General features: G+C 39.5%; 1 protein-coding gene across 1 annotated transcript in view; it reads right to left on the bottom strand.

Moving 5' to 3' along the window:
- Window positions 1-18,680, bottom strand: part of PLCB4 (phospholipase C beta 4) — a 184,070-nt gene that overhangs the window by 48,121 nt on the left and 117,269 nt on the right. The window contains exons 9-19 of the mRNA XM_062490623.1: window positions 17,297-17,378; window positions 16,492-16,592; window positions 15,807-15,864; window positions 10,938-11,046; window positions 7,821-8,031; window positions 7,126-7,219; window positions 6,450-6,529; window positions 5,902-5,986; window positions 3,165-3,255; window positions 1,964-2,059; window positions 781-881 (exon numbers count right to left, since the gene is read on the bottom strand). Coding sequence (XP_062346607.1) covers window positions 781-881; window positions 1,964-2,059; window positions 3,165-3,255; window positions 5,902-5,986; window positions 6,450-6,529; window positions 7,126-7,219; window positions 7,821-8,031; window positions 10,938-11,046; window positions 15,807-15,864; window positions 16,492-16,592; window positions 17,297-17,378 — 1,108 coding nt within the window. The remainder of the gene's footprint in view (window positions 1-780; window positions 882-1,963; window positions 2,060-3,164; window positions 3,256-5,901; window positions 5,987-6,449; window positions 6,530-7,125; window positions 7,220-7,820; window positions 8,032-10,937; window positions 11,047-15,806; window positions 15,865-16,491; window positions 16,593-17,296; window positions 17,379-18,680) is intronic.

The raw sequence follows: 18,680 nt of genomic DNA, 5'->3' as shown, positions 1-18,680 counted from the left end.
TACTTGAGTATTTGGACAGAGGAACAGGATCTGATAAGGTACTTCAGCCCTCACATGTGGGCTTTTCTTTGGAGCAAGCAGCACTAATGCCTTCAGTGCCAGAGCAGCTTAGTTCTGAATTCCAATATTCTGTATCTAATTACCATCAACTATACCATATTCAAGTTACTGAGCACAGACTGATAAACTGTAATTGTCAGGTATGACTGAAATAAAGAGAACTCTTTCCCTGTCTCCCAACTGGGTGCCTGATAGAGCCCCCCAGCTGCACCACCCCACTGGGAATTATTGTCCTGTTTTGCCTTCACTGCCGGAGGTGGAAGAGAGAATCTACTCTAAGGGTTGACCATGAAAAATTATGCAGGAAAACCCTGCAGTGAAGACACAGAATGCAGCCCTGCAAAAATACTGCTTAGCAAGGAATCTGATGTTCCACCTCTTATTAGGATTCTGCACCTGAGATGCAATGTAAAATATCAGAGGCAGAAGCAGGAAACTGCTGCCTTTAATTAGTATTTCTGCTTAAATTCTCTACTTGTGTACTGTTCCCTACATACTGATTCTGTTATTTAATGAGTGTATCCTACCTGAACAAGAGGAGAGTATTTTTGGCTACATAGCTTTGTGTTCTCATGAACTTAAAGGTAAGGGGCACCTGGTGAAGATCTCATGTTTTAATCTTCTGAGAAGTGCTCTGATGTTTCCACAAAGCAGAGAGCCCTTTGCAACAACCTCCTTGGAAAGTTTTCAAAAAAATATATATGAAAGAAGTGATCCCACCTTTTTGACACTGATGGCAACAGCTTCTTTTTGACTGTAATCATCTACAGTAAGGTCACTTCCAAATTTGTACTCAGGATGAGCTTCTTCTTCCTGGTCAGCTGCACAGAAAACAAAAGGAATCAGTGCAAAAATCACAACAACTGCTATTTTCTTTGCAAGGCATGAAACAAATGACAGTTGAATGCACAGGTTTGGGTTGGCATTTTTTAAAAAACAGGAATAAAATCCAGGGTACTAAATTTCTAAGAGTTAGTTAATTGTTTCCAAGTGCAGTAAATTACAGCTAAAGCCTGATCCCAAGATGGTTAGTAAGAGAAATTTTATTTGCTGTATTTTTTAAGTAATCAGTATTTTGCTTAGCAAAGGTGTTAAGAAAAAAAAAAAAGACAATAGCCTTGGGAAAAAACAAGAACTGATGACAGAGATCTTCACTTAAAGATCTAAGAAGATGCCAGTGGCCAGGCATTTTGAGTGCACTGTCAAACTCCTTGTCTGCCCCCACTACAGGAACTGTTCTCATTTGATTTAAGGTGATTTGCCATTACAACATACAGTACTTGAAGCTAAAAAGTAAAGGAAAAAAAAGTAAAATATATGACAGGACCAGCTAGTAGGCTGAAGCTGGGACATTCACTATGACACAGGTCACAGCCCAGTCCTTTGGTTCAGATACTTGCAGGCAGTAGATGATTTACATTTTCTGAAGGTAGACATTTGAAACAGGGTGAATCACAACCTAAATATATGTTTTTTCCTCTGCTGGCCACATCACTAGCTCAGAGTTGGACATTTACTCTGAGGATAACAGATTTGCAAGAAAAATCCAACCCCTCATTTTATCCTTACAAAATATAATGCAATAATCCCCTCTGATGTTGACACAAGTGTTAAACATAGTGACAATAGGTGTTTTCAAAGCAAAGATCACAACTTCTTAGTCTCTCTCTCACAGACAGAATGAAAATCTGACTTGGTTGGTGCTCTAATAAAACTTCTGAACAGTAAATGGAAGTTAACATGCCTGGGATGTGGTGAAAAGGCTGAGGTCTGTACAAATGGCACTGCACTGAGCCCAGACCTGCTGCTGCTGCCACGGACCACAGGCATGTGGGTTAGTGACATCCAGCCCACTAATCTACCACAGGTAATGTCTGAGAGTCCTTCTCCATGAAATCCTCACCACTTTCTATTTCCTCCTCATTATCATCCTCCAGGATATTTACAGGAGCAGCAGTTTCCCCAGACTCCATCATCTTTTTCAGAGCATCAAGCTGTTCTGTGAATATGAAAAAAAATAAAATTAAATTAGTCATGACTTGAACAGGTTGTTACACAAAGAAATACAAGAGAACCATCACAAATGATTCTCCGATCCTCAGATCTACTTCTATTTAATGAATCCTCTGTCTTTTCAGTTGGTAATAAAATTTTACAAAGTAGCATCAATAAACACAGCCTGTTGTTAGATCTGCAAAGTGGTCAGTAAGGGTTGTGTCCAAAACTCACTGAAGTTAAGGAAAGTATTTCACAGAAGCACAGAATCAATTAGGTTGGAAAAGGCCTCAGAGATTGAATCCAACCTCTGATTGAACCACCACCTTTGTCAATCAGAGTGGTTGAGTGCTTCGTCCAGCCTTTCCTTAAACACCTCCAGGGACAGCGATTCCACCACCTCCCTGGGCAGCCCATTCCAATGTCTAATCACCCTTTTTGTGAAGAAATTCCCCCTAAATTTCAAAGGTCTTTGAAGCAAGCATATTACTTCCTCACAGAATAAACAGACAGCTGTCTCTTCAGTGCTTGATCCATGCAAAGTGCTTGGATTTTCAATTGCGTTTTCATGTGCATTTCAGCTAGACAGGAGGAGCACAGCCATGTATGACTGAAGCCAACACAAGGCCTGGGTGCTTATCTTTGAATGGAGAAGGACCAGGGTTTATCATTACAGCCATACTGGAAACTAATATAGCAACATTATTGTTACTGAGAGAAGATAAATATCAGAACTGGCAACAACAGCAAGAAGAGCAATCTGAAACTCCATTTCATTTCATGCTTATCCTGGAAAAACACAGCAATGCAAACAGACTGGTGTAGGCAGAATTTATAAGAGATTCTATCTGCCTTATATTTCAGCTCAACCAGCAGCCTGATAAAAGTCCCAGGATTACATTTCTGGGTCTGTCTGTGCCTGTGCAGCATGCTGATATCAAGGCCCAGACTGGCACTCACGTGAAACACAAGGGCAAACCAAATGTTATTTACATATAATACATATTCTTCCAACACCAAAGTACAAACAATCTGGAAACTTTAGTAACAAAGTCTGTTTGTAGAGATCTGGGCTTTTGTTTATTTAATATTTGACAAACATTACTTACTCTTTTCTACTTCAGGTTTCAGCCTTTTATTCTTTATGAGAATCTTTCTTTTGAGGTCATTAGGGGATGGTAAGGCTTTACCTTGTTCAAGCTGTAAAACAATTCAGAGAAAATGCTTAATAATAACAACAGCTATCTGTATCCCTGTTTGGGATTTGGATTTTAGGACAGCAATACCAAGGGGCAGTGAGCAACCAGTGCCACCTCAGGCACAACTCCAGAAGGTTGTGTGACTGCAGCAACAGAGTTTCCTCTGCTTCTTCCCTATCCCAGGGGGAAGCTGTGCTCAGGTAAAGCTGCTGGATGAAGCCAGCACTCCGTTCTCCAGCCTGTGCCACTCTCAGCTGCACTGCTCTCAACATTTTCCTATCTCTCCTGCCTAGCAGGGCGTGTGGATGTTCAGAGGAATTCCTGTTTTCCCTCCCTCTCTCCCTGTGGTTCACACAGCACGAGCCACAGCTTAGCCCATTATCACCTGATCTCTAAATAAGTCACCTTTTATGGTCCCCTTGAGCTGCAGTAACCCAAGTGAGGCAGCCCATACACACTTGGAGAGTGGAAATGGAAGGGCACTGGGGAATGTAAAACTAACCAGCCCTCAGCTAGGTTATGGGAACTGGTTTTGCCAATAGGGTCATAAATTCAATATTTGTCAAAGGCAAAGGGGAAGTTTCACATACACACACAAGGAAGCATTAATAAAAGGTTTGTTCCAGTTAGGGAAAAAGAAAAAATATTATTCAGAAAAGAGAAAAAGTATGAAATCCTCTGATTTAAGCCCCATCACGTAACTGAGGCTAAGAAACAGATTTGGCTAAGGTAATTAGCACCCTCTCTACCTCAGGCTTGCCAAGAATATTATTCAGGGAGTTGCTGGTATAATCACAGAACATGCTGAGTTGGAAGGGACACACAAGGATCATCGAGTCAGCTCTGAATGGCCCATACAGAGATTGAACTCACAACTTGGCATTCTTAGTACCATAACAGACTGGGTTTTTCAGTGAAGCCTAAATGATGCAGAAATAGAAGGTATTTCCATAGATATTGGCAATTCTTAGAAGAACTATTCAGATATTCTTATCTCTTAATCCAAATCTGAGCTAGAGAGAAGCAGCACTCCGGGTGAACAAACAAAAGAACAAAGCGTCGTGAATTGAAACCAAATAAAAGCAGCAGAGATGACAAGTAACAATCCAGAAAAACAAAACCAAACCAAAACAAACAAAAAAAACCCAGAAACCGTATCAACCCAACCCCAAGAGAACGGGTGGAAAGCTCGTGGGAGGGTAGCCAGCCCTGGCTGGCTCAGGCAGGGGGTTTCAAGAGAACACATTTGAAGCACTGACAGCACTGGGGCTGTAACTCCGCTAGATGTCAGTGCTGCAGAGCTCATTGATGCCAGGCTTCATTCCCAGACAATGCCATACTTAGATGCCAGTTTGGACAAATATTTGCTTTTACTTTAAACCAAATCTGCTTCAGCCAAACGCCATGTCTCTCCTAAATCTGCCTCCCTCAGTCACTAGCCCAGGTTATCAGGATCCAAAACTTGCAAAGGACACAAGTTCCAAGCTCCTACAGCCACCTCTGCAGCGCTTGCCTTGTGAGCAGCTGGGAACTGAATTCATCCACAAGGAGGAAAGGACACAAAATGCAGAAAGCTCAGCAGTGCTAAAAGGCAGGCAGCTGAGACTAAATACTGGGCCCTGAGGTAGAGGCGTGGCAGACTTTGGCCAGCTCTGTTTTAGGCTTCCCAGAGAGCCCCTGGAAGCTTTTTGAGAGGGATGTGGGAGCATGCTACCAGCATCACAGGGAGACACTGCAGATTTAATACTTTGGGATGCACTTTTGAGGGCAAACACGTGACATTCACCAAGCCCTGTGTGCTGCTGCCCCTGCAACATGCAGGGAAAGTCAGGAAAAGCAAAGCTCTAGGGATGCTAATGCCAGGAGTGCCCCTTGCCAGGGCCACTGAAAGGAGAGTCTTCTGGCCGTGCTCCCCCACAGCACCACAGAGCATCTGCAGGCTTTGGGTGAGTGCTGGCACACAGTGAGCTCATTGTAAGGAGCAAGGAAGGGCTGGAGGAGGAGTAGCAAGCGCTGTGTAACAAGTGTTAAGTCCCAAATACCATGTTTGTGAAGGAGTATCTGTTATCTCCTGCCATGCAGGAGAGTGAAGTGCATGCAGATTACAGGGCACTCAGTCCAAATGAGCCTGCAGGAAACTCTTGGTGCTTAATTTAATTCTTAATGCAGTAGTGGGGCCACCTAGACTGCAGGACGTTACCTGAAGCATGAAATATGCAATGTGCAGCTGAAAGAAGAGGTTTCTTCATCTGAGACCATGCAATTTATAACTAATTGTTTTAACTAACTGTTTTTAAACAGTGACTGGCAATTTCAGAATGAGCTATGAACTACAAAGACAACGCATGTGTTCTATTTTATGTAGGTGCTGATATTTTGTCACACATCAAGGGGGGGAGGAAGGGGGGGGGGATTTCCTCAGGCTGTTTGCCAGAGCCCCGTACAGAGAGATTAAACAAATCAGATAAAGACAAGTTTGTACCAAAGAGCGCAGCCACCCAAAAACACTAGTCATTTCTGAAAGCACAGGACTGGCAATGAACAGCATTAAAGGTGATATGATCTCAGTCTATCATCTCTTTTAAATGAAACTAATACCAAAGAAAGAAAGAAAAAAAAAAAAAGAGAGTGGCAAAAAGCAACATACTGGATGTGTTTCTAGAGGCTGCTTCAACAGGAGATCTCCAAAAAGATCTTCACAGTATTTTGACATCTTGTACTGTTGATATTTGCTGGAAAAGATTGTCAGTTGATTTTTAAATATAAAAAATAAATCACTATCACTCAGCACAAAAGAATAATACTAAGTAAAGTAGACATCCCAAATTATATGCTGCCCACTTTGTTTCAACTGAGAAGTATTAGTTTACTGTAATTATACTGTCAATAAAAGTCCATTATTTGACACAGATGAATTTAACAAGATCCAAAAAGTAGAATAACTCAATCTCTCACAGCTAATGGAACATCCAAATACATTTCACAGCTTTTTCACAGATAAAAATATTGCCATTATTAAGTTACATAAAGATGGATTAGTATATTAATGGTATATTAAGTGACATTCAGTATGCCTGCATACCCCCCCCCCCCCCCCCCCCCCCCCCCCAGTTTTCAAGTATCATATCATAGTATTTTAAACTATATCATCTCTCTCAATGCACAATTAAAGAATTATAAATGGGCACTACATACCTGCAGTGATTTTCAAACGAAAGAATGACAGGGTACTCTGATGTAACAAATGCTGTTTCCTTAATGGCCTGAATTACATCCTATAAAAAAGCAACAATAGGATACAGGCTAGAACGGATCAAATTAAAAACATAATAAAAGGGGTTATTTTATTATCCACCCTGCCCTGAGAAACACAAAGCTGTCTCAAACACGCAAATGAAGACAGAAGGAGAAAAAAACCCTGTGGTCTTGATGCCCCACAACAACGTCCCTGCCGCAGGATGGCACCTTCACCCACAGCCATTGATGGATCTGCTGCTATCACCTGTTGCCAGGGAGAGTCCCTGCTCCCAGAGAAACTCCTGCATCTTCAGGCCTTTTCCACAGCTAAGGAACTTCTCAGACAAAAAAAAAGAAGATATTTATTCTGTGATGCAAAGAGCCCCAGGATGTGAAGAAGTGGGGCAAAAGTAGCAATCCTGCTTCCTGCAGTTTCTGTGGAACGGCAGATGGAGCACAGGAGTGGGTGACACAAGTCAGAAATGAGCCCCAAAGTCTGGGCCAGAAATCTTGCCCATGTTAGTCCACCACACAGGAGCAGCATTCCAGTGCTAAGGAGGGGAGGGTGCCCTGTTGGATTCTTATCCATGGCTACTCCTAGGTTTGCTCCCAGGTGTAGAGGCCAGGCATTTACCTTGAAAAGAATGTCTGTGCACATTGCTTTTCCATGGGTTATTATTGGTTCTTGATCTTCACCTTTGCCATCCCAACAGTCCAGCTCCACACACCTAAAGACCCAAGAAAAACAAACCTAGAGTTTTATTACAGGTGAGCTACCTGGGATATGTTTTAGCAGTGATGGTCAGAGCAGTAAGTTGCAAATCAGTTTCAGGCATTGCACAACTCTTTCTAAACTATACAAATGTTTTTCAGACTTTTATAACTTTGGATATACCACCTTAATTATGGCATGCATGAGTCAATATATTCTCATCTGGACAATAATGTCTTTAGCACTGTGCTGCTCTTCTTATTCTAGTAAGTCAAGAAATTCAGCAGAAAATCATGAATTTCCTGTTTCTCATTAAGATATAAACTTCATAATTATTAAGCAGAAAGCCCTCTGAAGTTCTTCAGCTGTCATTTTGAGATCAAACTTCTGTTAACTTTTTTACAAACTCTCTCCTTATTATCAATTTCTACATTCCTCTGCCTGGAATTACTTTCGTAAGAAAAATAAGATTCTTAAACAAACAAATGTGCTTTCATTTGCCACACTAACATATTTATACATTCAATTGTACAATATATCAACACCAAGGTACATTATGTAGTATTTTCAGTTTAAAGTAATAGATTCACAAATATGCATTATCTCCTGCTTCCAACCTGCATCCAGCCAAAAGCACTTGTCTGTACATCTCCACTGAAGACTTGCCACCAAACTGCCTGCCTGTTAAATATGTATTGTGAGAGGAGCTGATGAAATAATGAGCCAGAGGATGGTCCATCTCTTGATATAATTCCAAACGGTCTAAGAAAACTGGGGCATTTTCATCTGACATCAAGTATCTGCAAAACCCATCACTGGATATGACACCTGGAAGGAAGGAGAAGGCATGGTAAATTATTGCCAGAAATTTAGAGTCCACAGGAGTCAAACCATCTCACAGAGCAGGAATTCTAGCACAGAACCTGTTATTTACACAGGTTCCTGCAAGCAAGCAGCTCTGCCCTTCCTCTGCTCCAGGCTGCCCAGCAGCTTGTGCAAAATGTGCCATTATGTTCCCAGATAACCAAATTAAAAATCAGGTACCCACCAGTTCAACACCTGAGGTGCACCACTCACCATCATCAGAATTAAAGCAGCATAAGGAGGTGAAGATGACAAATAAGTAGTGACATCTCCTCAGAACAGTCCCTACAATTTTGATCTCTGGGACTTTCTAAGTCAGGGATTGTGAGCTTGCATGGACCAGGCTTCTAATGGCCCTTTCCTCCTCTCTTTCATATTTAGTCCTGTGCTACATCACTGTCAACCAGCTCGTGCAGAAACTGTTCCCCACTGACAGAAATATGGGGGGGGGGGGGGGGAATGTGTACCTGAAAATCTTTGCATTGGTTCATTTACAAAACATTAGGAAAATCCAAAATACCTTCCAGTTTACTGTTTGAAATACACATTCATATCTTTGTAAATGAAAACAGAAATCTACAATGCACATGGGACATACAGGAATTCAGAATACAGAATGCATAACACTTCTCTCTTATCTGTCTGCTGGTCTATGTTTCAATAGAGTATAAAAAAATACAAATCAAGAGGTAATTTTTAATGAAACTGAATTAGAAATAATCAGTATGCAATACCAGTCTTAAACAGGCCAAGTGTCTGAAAAATTAAAATTATCTGTGATTGGGAAGAAGGGATTAATCACAAAGAGCTGCTGCAGGGACTAATTTTGACATTGTTTTCTCTGAAGTAATTTATGAACACTCAGCTATTGTTAAGGCAAGGTTACAGCAGTTCAATTTTTATTTTCTTTAAGTCTATTTTTCTCTTATACAGAGAAGTGGAGTGATCCTAGTTTCCATTCTACTCCTAACTTTCTGAGAAAAGTCCTCCACTGGAGCTAAAATTTTCTGTGCCTGGTGTCAGCCAGAGGTGAACTGCTCCAGAATGTTTTACTCAAGTTCTCTCAGCTGATCCTGAGAGAAAGAAGGTGGCAAAAGGGAATTTTTGACTTGAAGAATGGTTTTATTTTGTTATCACCACATACTTCAAAGCAGCAGCACAGCATCTCTCAGATGATACATGCTCCTGGTGCATCATCTTGTGGAAAAATGTCACAGCTGGATGGATGTTCCAAACAGAACACAGCTGAGACCTCAGCAAGTTAACAGAGCTCTGTGTGTTCAACAACTCAGACTGCATTTTTGACTTGCACTCACCAGGTGGAAGAACTGGGGTTTGTATTGTTCCTGAGCAGACTATGGTTACTGAACTGCCCAGCATTAACTTGTTCAGCTTTACTTACTCCTGTCACTGAAATGAGACTGAGGAAGCCAGCTGCTTATTGCTACTGCCTTTTGTACATCAGCCTTACTTCTTAAACCACATGATTTAGCAAAAAAGAAAAAAAGGATTGTCCTCAACTGTTTTGCTCAACAACAAAGTTTTATCTAAGAAGGGGAAAGAAGCTGAAGAGAACAGCCACTGCTGAGATCTCTGGAGGAACCGTCAGAGGGACTTCTGAGTGGTTATTGTGGTTATTCTCCTTAACCCCATCCCTGCAAAAGGTTTTTCACTTTTATTTAAAACATGCTAGAAATAAAAATCAATCAAAGAAGCTAAATAATTATCCAATTGAATTTTTTCCCCCATTTTTAGATTTATTTCTACCTTCAGAAAATATGTTTTTACACCTTCCATCCTGAACAGGTGCAGTCACATTAGCACAACTTCCTCATATTGAAAAATATTTAAAATACATTAGCACCAAGAATCAAAGACAAGTGTATTTTAAAAATATAAATAAAATGGTATAGAGCTGACAAAAATCAGTTAATACTTTGAGAATTTAGTGCATTTACAGAGTGAGGGAAAGCCTCAGACTTTCCTGGGACAGGCTTAGATGCTGCATCCTTCTGTTGCCTGCTTTGCACATCCCTCAGCCCCAGGGGTTGCAGTTGGGTGTACAAGTACTTCTACTTTGATGCATGAGCCTAAATGTCTGTGAAAGAGGATTCTTGTTAGCATGGGCTTTGCAAAGCTGCAGTCTCCTCTGTGCTTGTCACAACAGCAACCCAGCAGAAAGGGCAAGGAGCACAGGTAGGGAAAGAAATGTTTTCCATTTCTGCAGTTGATCCCAACACAGCTGCTGCAGCAAAATGGGTAAAAACTGGGAACTAAGTTCAGCCACTGACATCTCCCACACTCTCACAGCAGCTCGGGATATGAGCAGTCCAAGGATGGCTTGCAGGTACTTCCTGCAACCTTGCTTGGAGAGAACATTTTTCAGATCACTCACATAAAATGCCCTGTTCTGAGCCAGGCTGCTGCCCTCAAGCGTTAGAGAGAATATATTATAAGAAGGTGGATGAAAATAGCAATTTCTTTTTTATTTTTGCACCATATCTGTACGTTGCAGAGCTATGCAGTCTCTCTGAGACCTTGACCACAACTACTTGCACATTGCCTTGTTGCTGGAAGGAGTCTCTGCTGTTCTGTATTTACTCAATCCCAGCCTCTCCTTTTTTCCATAAGGATTTGTAGACACACTCTAACCTGGATCAGGGTAATAATCCTTCTAAAAAAAAATAAATCTGATTTTGAGAGGGAGGTATTTTTTTTCAGCACAGCAGTTTCCTGGTCCAGTACCCTACACAAGTGCTTGTCCCCAGACCACAGGGACTGTTAAACTCCCTTTTAAAAGTCTGAATGCTTCAGAACAAATTCCCCAAATGCCTAAACCCAGTGAATACTGAATTTCCTTCCCCATTTACCTTTCCTCTTCAAGTCTTCATCTGGCTCATATGTCTCAATTATCTGCATTGCTCTTTTTGTGTCATAAAAGGGAAATAAAATTTCATTGAGTCGCGGATCTCGTTGATGCTAAGGTTAGAAAACAATGAAATTCAGCAAAACAATATAGTACATGGCTTTCATCCAAGAGTATTTCATTACTGCAGATGAGAAAGAAAGAAGTGGACATTTAAGAAGAAAAAAGAAAGCAGCCCTAAAATTTACAGACTATTCAACAGCAACTTCAGCACTAGGTAGAAAATGAATTTCATCTTCCATAAGAAACCTAGGCAGTTTGATCACAAAAATATCTTTAAAAAAGAAAAATCCAATGCAATCATACAACTGGTCTTACTCTTGCTTATTCATGAAAATAATGACTGCACATGGGATCTGTGCAAATGAGATGCTGAAAATAAAGAGCTAAACATCCTTTTGCAAATTCTCTCTCTAATCCTCTTTTTTTTTTTTTTGCCAAGTGACTGGTGGTAGTGTAATCACCTCTGCAAAAATGCAAGTCTTACACAATATCTACAGCTAAAGTAAAAAAGTAAAATAAAGTTATACTATAAATACAGAATTTGAAATATGAGTTTAGAAATATGCAAGTACTGGATGATTATTTGTGAATCATGGCAATCATGGAATCATGGAAACATTGTGTTTATTTTAACTATTCAAAACCAGCATAGGTTCTTAGAAGAAATATGTACAAGAATTTCACAGCATCATCTCTTCAATTTACAATGATTTACAATATTAGAATTTCATAATATATGTTTAGGTACAATTTAGCAGTGATTTCTAGTAGAATAATAAAATTCAGAAATCTTATGTTTTCACTTCATAGTGTGGTATATAACTTTGTTTTTTTTTTCTCCATGCTGGATTAGAGCTGCACACTGTGTGCCTGATTCTCCATTAAAAGAAAATTAAAACCAGAATTGACAGAGTAGTGGCGTGTAAGCAGATGCAACAAAACAAAGAAATAAATATGACTGTGAAAACACTCTTTTACCCCAGAAGGTGCACAGTTTCCAAGCTTTAGTTTCAGCAGAAATCAGAGATGTAACAGGCCACCCCCATACTGGCAATCAATAATTTGGAGTGGACAGGATGGTGTTGACATGGCTTACACAGCACTATCAGCATTTGCTGTAATTCCTTATGTGGAAATTTTTCACTTTTTTTTTTCCTCATGAGAGAAGTAGTATCCAATCCAATCTCTTTTCTTACAACAAATCCATTGGTGCATGTGCTTAATTAACTCCAAGAAATTACAACCAATGCCAATTCAATCATGCAATTAAGGAGGGATTTTTCAAGTAATGCTACTGGCAGTCTGCAGCATCTAAACACAGCAAGTTTGTTCAGGCCAGATGGGCTGGGATGCCCCAGTAAAACTCAGATGACACACAACATGAGAGCAGATGGATGCAGGACATGACTCGCTCAGCAACACACACCAACACCACCACAACACTGGCATGCAACAGTTCCACAATGACAAGGCTTTATACCATTACTGACAATACACCACCTCAAAAAATTGTAAGAAATAGTAGGGAAGGTTCTTCACTCAGGAAAAGGGTCGTTCCCCACTCCCTTTCTTCTACAGTTAGTAATGAGCAAACAGAAGAAAATAAATGGGATAAAGCAAAAAGTCTCCTTTTGAGAAAAAGTCCAAGAGCAATCAGAAGGAGCTTAGAGCAAGATATTCTTCCAGCAGCAATGATCATTGCTCATTATTAATTCTCCATTGGAACAAAAGTGTATTGTTACATTCACTTTGTTTTAAAAAATAAAGTTGGCAACATATAAAGATATGCTTTTAAAAAGTGATAATGTTCTCTAGTGTTTCATGGGGAAATACTCTACACCATGGAGCTTGGTGGCACAGGGAACTTGTGACACAAAAGCAGACCAAATTTTAAAGTGTGAAATTTCATCTCAAAATATAACATGCCCCAGGACTAATTCTGTATGTGCAACAAAGCTGTGTTTGATTGTTCTGGTTACCCTACCAAGGCATGCTTACACCAGGCATTCCCAACCACATGAGGGTGAACTGACCAAAAACAAAAAATGGGGAGAAAAGATGCCCAGAGGGTTCTGCAAAGAGAGTAAATCTCATTCAGCCTCCCCAGGCTGCCTCCAGCACCTTGGAGTGGATATAAACTGAGATATGCAGCAGTTGAAATTGTGCTAAAATCAGTTCTGCCTCTTGAATTTGCGCTGTGAGTGGTGAGAAGGTCCTTCTGGGGAGACGAACAGCTGGGGGATGGAAAGAGTTAATGGGAAGGAGAGAGGAAGAGGAAGCAAGTGGAAGAGAGAAAGGGAGGAAGAGCAAGGAACTGAAAATAGGAAAAGACCTCCACATTCCTCCTTCCCCAAAGAATGGGTGAGTCCTAGTCAGACTACTGAATATTCCATTTTCACTATTACTAGACTTTTTATTTTATTGATGTAAATGAACTGCAGGAGCAAAGCTCAATGGTAGTGATTTCAGTCCCTTTTCTACTATATTTATTTTTTTTTTTCCCAAAATCTAACTTTAAACATAGGAGATCTAGCACAAAATACTCAGTGCATGACAACAATTAAGTTTCTAAAAACTTCCCAGAAGCTTTAACATTGAAGCACAATTAAATCATCTGCCAGCCAGCAGCATTTAAAAGTCAAATAGAGACAGGAGTCTGGAAAAACTCCAGGAAAGCTGTACACTCTCATACCCAGTACTAGATTCTCATGCTCTCTTAAAAACCCATAACACTTAGAGGTTCTGCAGCATGCCTTGGAGGTTACTTCAAAATAATTTAAGTTAAAGAGGCTCATGAAGAGTTGTTCTGCCAAGTAACTCCCCTCTCTTATGTAATGATAATAACCTTTTTACATTTGCCAGCATTAGACACCACTGCTAATTGCAGTGTTGGCCATCTGCCAAGGGGACAGAAATGATCCCTTCAGGAGGCAAATTCTGGGTAATTTTGTGCCTTTTCAAATTATGACTGAAACTTTAAACTTTGAAGACTAAAAAACCTCCATCACAGACCAAAGGCATTGGTTTCAGTCACCAGAGTAGATGCCCTACTCTAGAAAAAAACCACTTGAGTAACTTTTTCCAGCTCTGGTCCCCAACTAAAGGGCCATCCACAAGATTTTCAATTGCAAAATGCATTTTGTCAACATGAATGTAATAAAAAAGATGAGTTTTCCCCAATACTACCTATAAAATAAGGTTTCTAGTTCTGTTAAAAGAACTGCTAAAGCAACGCAAAATTGAGAGCACATTCAATCTTAATTTTTCAATCAGTTACTAGAGATAGGGGGTTCTTAAAAAGGCTGGCAGCTTTTCTTCAGAAGTTAAGGTTTCAAGGCACTACACTAAACTAAAACAATTAGTGATCAATCTTTAAATAATGATAAAATAGTAATTTACCTGAAAATGAAGAGTGACACTAAAAAAAATCAGAAGCTAACATGGTTTAAGGTGGGGATAGGGCTGTGTGCTTCAAGCAGTAAAATGCATCTAGCATTACAGGTAAACTGGGGGCTGAGGTGCTTTAAAGGGATAATTTATAATTTAAATCACAACACTATCCTTTCTCTCTCCAATGCAGAAGCAAAAATGACAAGCCTTAGCTCTGAACTCAGCCTTGCAAACATTTAGACACTGAATTGTGTATATAGCTGTGATAAAATAATGTCTCACAGCAGCCAATAGATATGAAGTAAGGCCCCAAGTATGTAACCCTAATCATGTAATCAAGTTGTTAATCTTCTCTCTGTCTTCTTTTTGAATACCCTTTCTACGAGTAATTCAGGTTTAGTGAAGAGTAAGGCACACATTCCATGCTGAAAAATAAAATTATATTCTAAATTTGATATATAGGGAACTTACAGCTTGGATCTTCATATTGAAGTATCCAATAAATAAACATATATATATATATATATATATATATATATACACACACACACACACATATAAAATTGAACTATAACTAGTAAAACAATTTGAGATGGAGAGACTTTTTTTGGTAATGCACCTAAAAATGTCACATAGTGAGGTTGGCAGCTTCCCATGTTCAGGATGACAATAATCTACTGGTACAAAACCAAGTAGGATGTGTCTGTTTTCCATTGGCGTGTTTTTGTGAAATCCACACACTGCATTTATTGCTGGAATTCAAAATGCGGGTAACTTACTGTGCTTCAGGAATAAAAAAGATTCACTGTTTATTGAACTACTTCACACACTCGTGATGGTTTTAAGAAATACTAAATACTTCTGCCAACAACTGTATTCTGGAAATACAGCAATAAAAATATTTCCTCCTATTCTGCACACATGGTATTTTAAAAATCATATACAAACTCTTAAAATATCCTCTTAGCTCTTAGATTTGTAACAGATTGAAGTAATACTGCTGAGGAGAATCAAATCCCTGTTTATAAACGCCTACTTCACTTTTTCTACTGCTCTAGAAGGACTAGCAGATACACTTAGCTGGGCCCTACAGGTAAAATAATTGCCTGCAATCAAATACTGGGCGTCTTTTAGTGGAAACTGCATCAAATGTAACAACATATAAAAAGTATAAAACACACAGAACACACACCATAACACAGCAACAATACTCAACAGATGCAACTGCAAAGCCAACATGTAGAAAGCACAACACCACACATGGCTGGAGCTGATTTTTGCACCTGGATGTAACCACAATGGAAAGATCAGCGGATCAGAAGTGTAGCAAATAATGGCGTGGTGCATGCAATGGAAAGATTGGAAGAAGCAAGCCACTGCAGACAGACTTGTATGGTAGTTAATGTATGAAAAAGCTTACTTCATTTAGAAAGCTCACTAATTGGTCTACCGTTAAATAATCAGTTTTGTCTCCATTGCTGAAAAGGAATTTATTAGAGAATGTAAGTTTTTATACACGATGCTACAGTAGGTATGATTTACATGTTGACATTGTTGGCACTTTTAAAACCACCTACTCTTTTCTACTTGAAAGTAGCTCTATAATCTCAAAATGAACAGTCACAGAAAACATACTAACTGTCTATGCTTGGCACAGGATACCTCCCACAACATATCTTCCTATCACTGAACAAACATTACTTCATAAAACAACATGTAAGTCCTCCAGCTGAGAATAAACTTGGTGAAGAGACTTTTAAAACTTCTAATTTCTTACTTAATTTAATTAGTTCACATACTGTGTTAATCACCTAAAGGAGCAAGTTAAAAATTACAGTAGTTAGTAAAGACAATGGAAAAAAAAGTTCCAGGTGCTTCCTTTAACTCATGTAAAAGTTGCTCTAAAATACAGAGTCAACTTTTACATTAACAGTCTGAGAAAGGGAGGAAGGGGTAAAACATAGAATGAAACTTGTTCTAAAGTACTGCTGATTCTACTAGGATTCAAGGATAGATAAATTTTACAGTGTTCTGTCACTATTAGTTATGGACTAAAAATACAGCAAAATGTCTTTAAAGCAAGAGTATATTAAATTTGAACTTACATCTTCTTAAAGAGGTCCTCTATGTCAGTTCGGGGACATATCTTTTGGGTGAGCTCATAAAATTTCTCATAAGTAAAAGCTGCAGGCTCAATTTCATCATTCTGCAACAAAATGCAAAGGTACATTTATCCAGACAAGAGAGCTTATGTGCTCTTTCCCCAAGAGAATATTTTATATCAGATAAAAGCAACTGAGAACTGGTTTAGCTCCTTCCCAAGTATAAAATTACCTGGTTTCTTTTGTACTCTCTCAAAATAATTCTAAATTCATCTTTATCATAGACCTGTTTGATGTGCTTGTATTCTAACCTCACAGTAACAATAATTCTACATAAACACAGAGCTGGAAAACAATCTATTTTTCTTCTGAAGCTAAAAAAAAACAAACCCAAACCCAAAAAGTTTAAGCCATCACCTTTCTGGGGCTGCTGGCAGGGGGTCCCACTGCAAGTGGGACAGATCTGGAGAGCAGCTCTCCAAAGGAGGTGAGCAAAGAGCAGGAGAAGTCCAAGAAATTCAACAAAAAATGTATTGCATGCGTATTTTGTGCTTCTATACTTTGCATAAAAAGAACAAAAGGGACTTCTGACAGAAAATAAGGGAAATATCCTCTAAGAGGTTTAAGGACCTCTGTGTCATACAGATTTAATTACATTTTGGCTCTAGCAAACAACCTCCAGTCATTAGTAAGTAACACACAATAGGCACGCTTTTTGTTATGCAAACGACTTAGATTACAGCTACAAACGTCAATGAGTCATCACTTTATTAGTATACAAAAACAGTTATTCAAAGCCATTAAATACCTTTCCACTGGGAAGACCTAATTCCTTAAGTGCCTGAAAGATCACTTTTTCTGTTTTACCTGATGCAAAGGTTCGGGTTATGCTAAAACAAAAAACAGCAGAGAGAGAGGGAAAAAAAACAAAACAAAACAAAACAAACAAACAAACAAAAAAAACAAACAAAAAAGAGAGAAATGTTAGTCACTTTTTAAACAATCAGTTCTCTCTCTTGTTTTTACTGCCAACATTTTCTTCTGGCTTCAACTGATGAATGTAAGCAGCTTCCAAGAAATAGTGCAGTTGAAGAAGTGCTCTAAGCACCACAGAGCAGCGCTGCTCTGCTACAAGCCTTTAGGAATTACATCAAAATAATGAACTGCAAACAGAACAAAAGAGGGCTTTCCCCCCACCCAGTACGCTGGGATACAGCACTAGGCGAAACATTCCTTTGTTTGCTCCTTCAAGCTGTGTGCTGTTATAAATGCCTGTTTAGAAAGCAGCAGATTTTCCGAGGGAGGAGACTCCTATCTCCGGCCATTCCCGGTTGTGGCGACTTCCATGCCAGGCATTAAACTGCCTCCATTAAGGTACGAGTAGGCTGCTCCCAAAGGCAGCTTCCCTCCTCTTTCCTTTCCAAGCAGCTGCTGTTCTCAAGAGACTCCCACCACATGGCGAACCCCATTCCCTGCTGCAGTGCTCACGTCTCCCTCTGGCTGCTCCCTCAGCCCACAGCCATTGACAATATCCTGTCCCAGTCATGCTACACACAAATCCCTTAGGTAAGCCTCACATCCTGCTCCTTCCCAAAGCATGACCCCACAAAAATATAGCTATTTGGTATGATTAATATGAGAGTGGTCTATTTCTGTTTCCATTTGAGGTGAGACTGAATAATCTCTGGGTCTAGAAAGGGGGATCCAAACCTGACAGCTCTCCTGCCTTCTGTTTAGGGCTTGAGCTAAAATGCTGTGACTCACAACCCCTTGATTTTGGTGTCTTAGTCTGGAGAGAGAAACAGAACTCTGTATCCAACATACATTTCTAACAAAAGATGTACATCGGGAAACACTCTATGGCTGCTGATAAGAATGTGTTGCTCTTTATCATCAAGCGAGATAAACATTTGCTGAGACTTTTAGTTAATCTCATGCATAATAAATAATTTCACATGGCAAGAGACGTGAAACAAATTGTTGCTGCTATTTGTTGCCATAGCAATTCACGGTGTTTTATTCTCCAAAACACTCTAAACTGCCTATGTAAATATTTTTATACTAATAAAATTAAGATCAGGAAGTGAAAATATCTAAATAATAAAAAAATATTTTAACAAAACTTAGCCATGTTTTTCTTCTTACTGAGTGCTTACAACAGTTAGATTTTTATGTCCCTATTTAGGCATCTA

This window comes from Cinclus cinclus, chromosome 3 (genome assembly GCF_963662255.1).
Source record: "Cinclus cinclus chromosome 3, bCinCin1.1, whole genome shotgun sequence".
NCBI classification, from domain to species: domain Eukaryota; kingdom Metazoa; phylum Chordata; class Aves; order Passeriformes; family Cinclidae; genus Cinclus; species Cinclus cinclus.
Note: the sequence above shows the minus strand (reverse complement) of the source record. Positions and strands in the feature narration are given on the sequence as shown.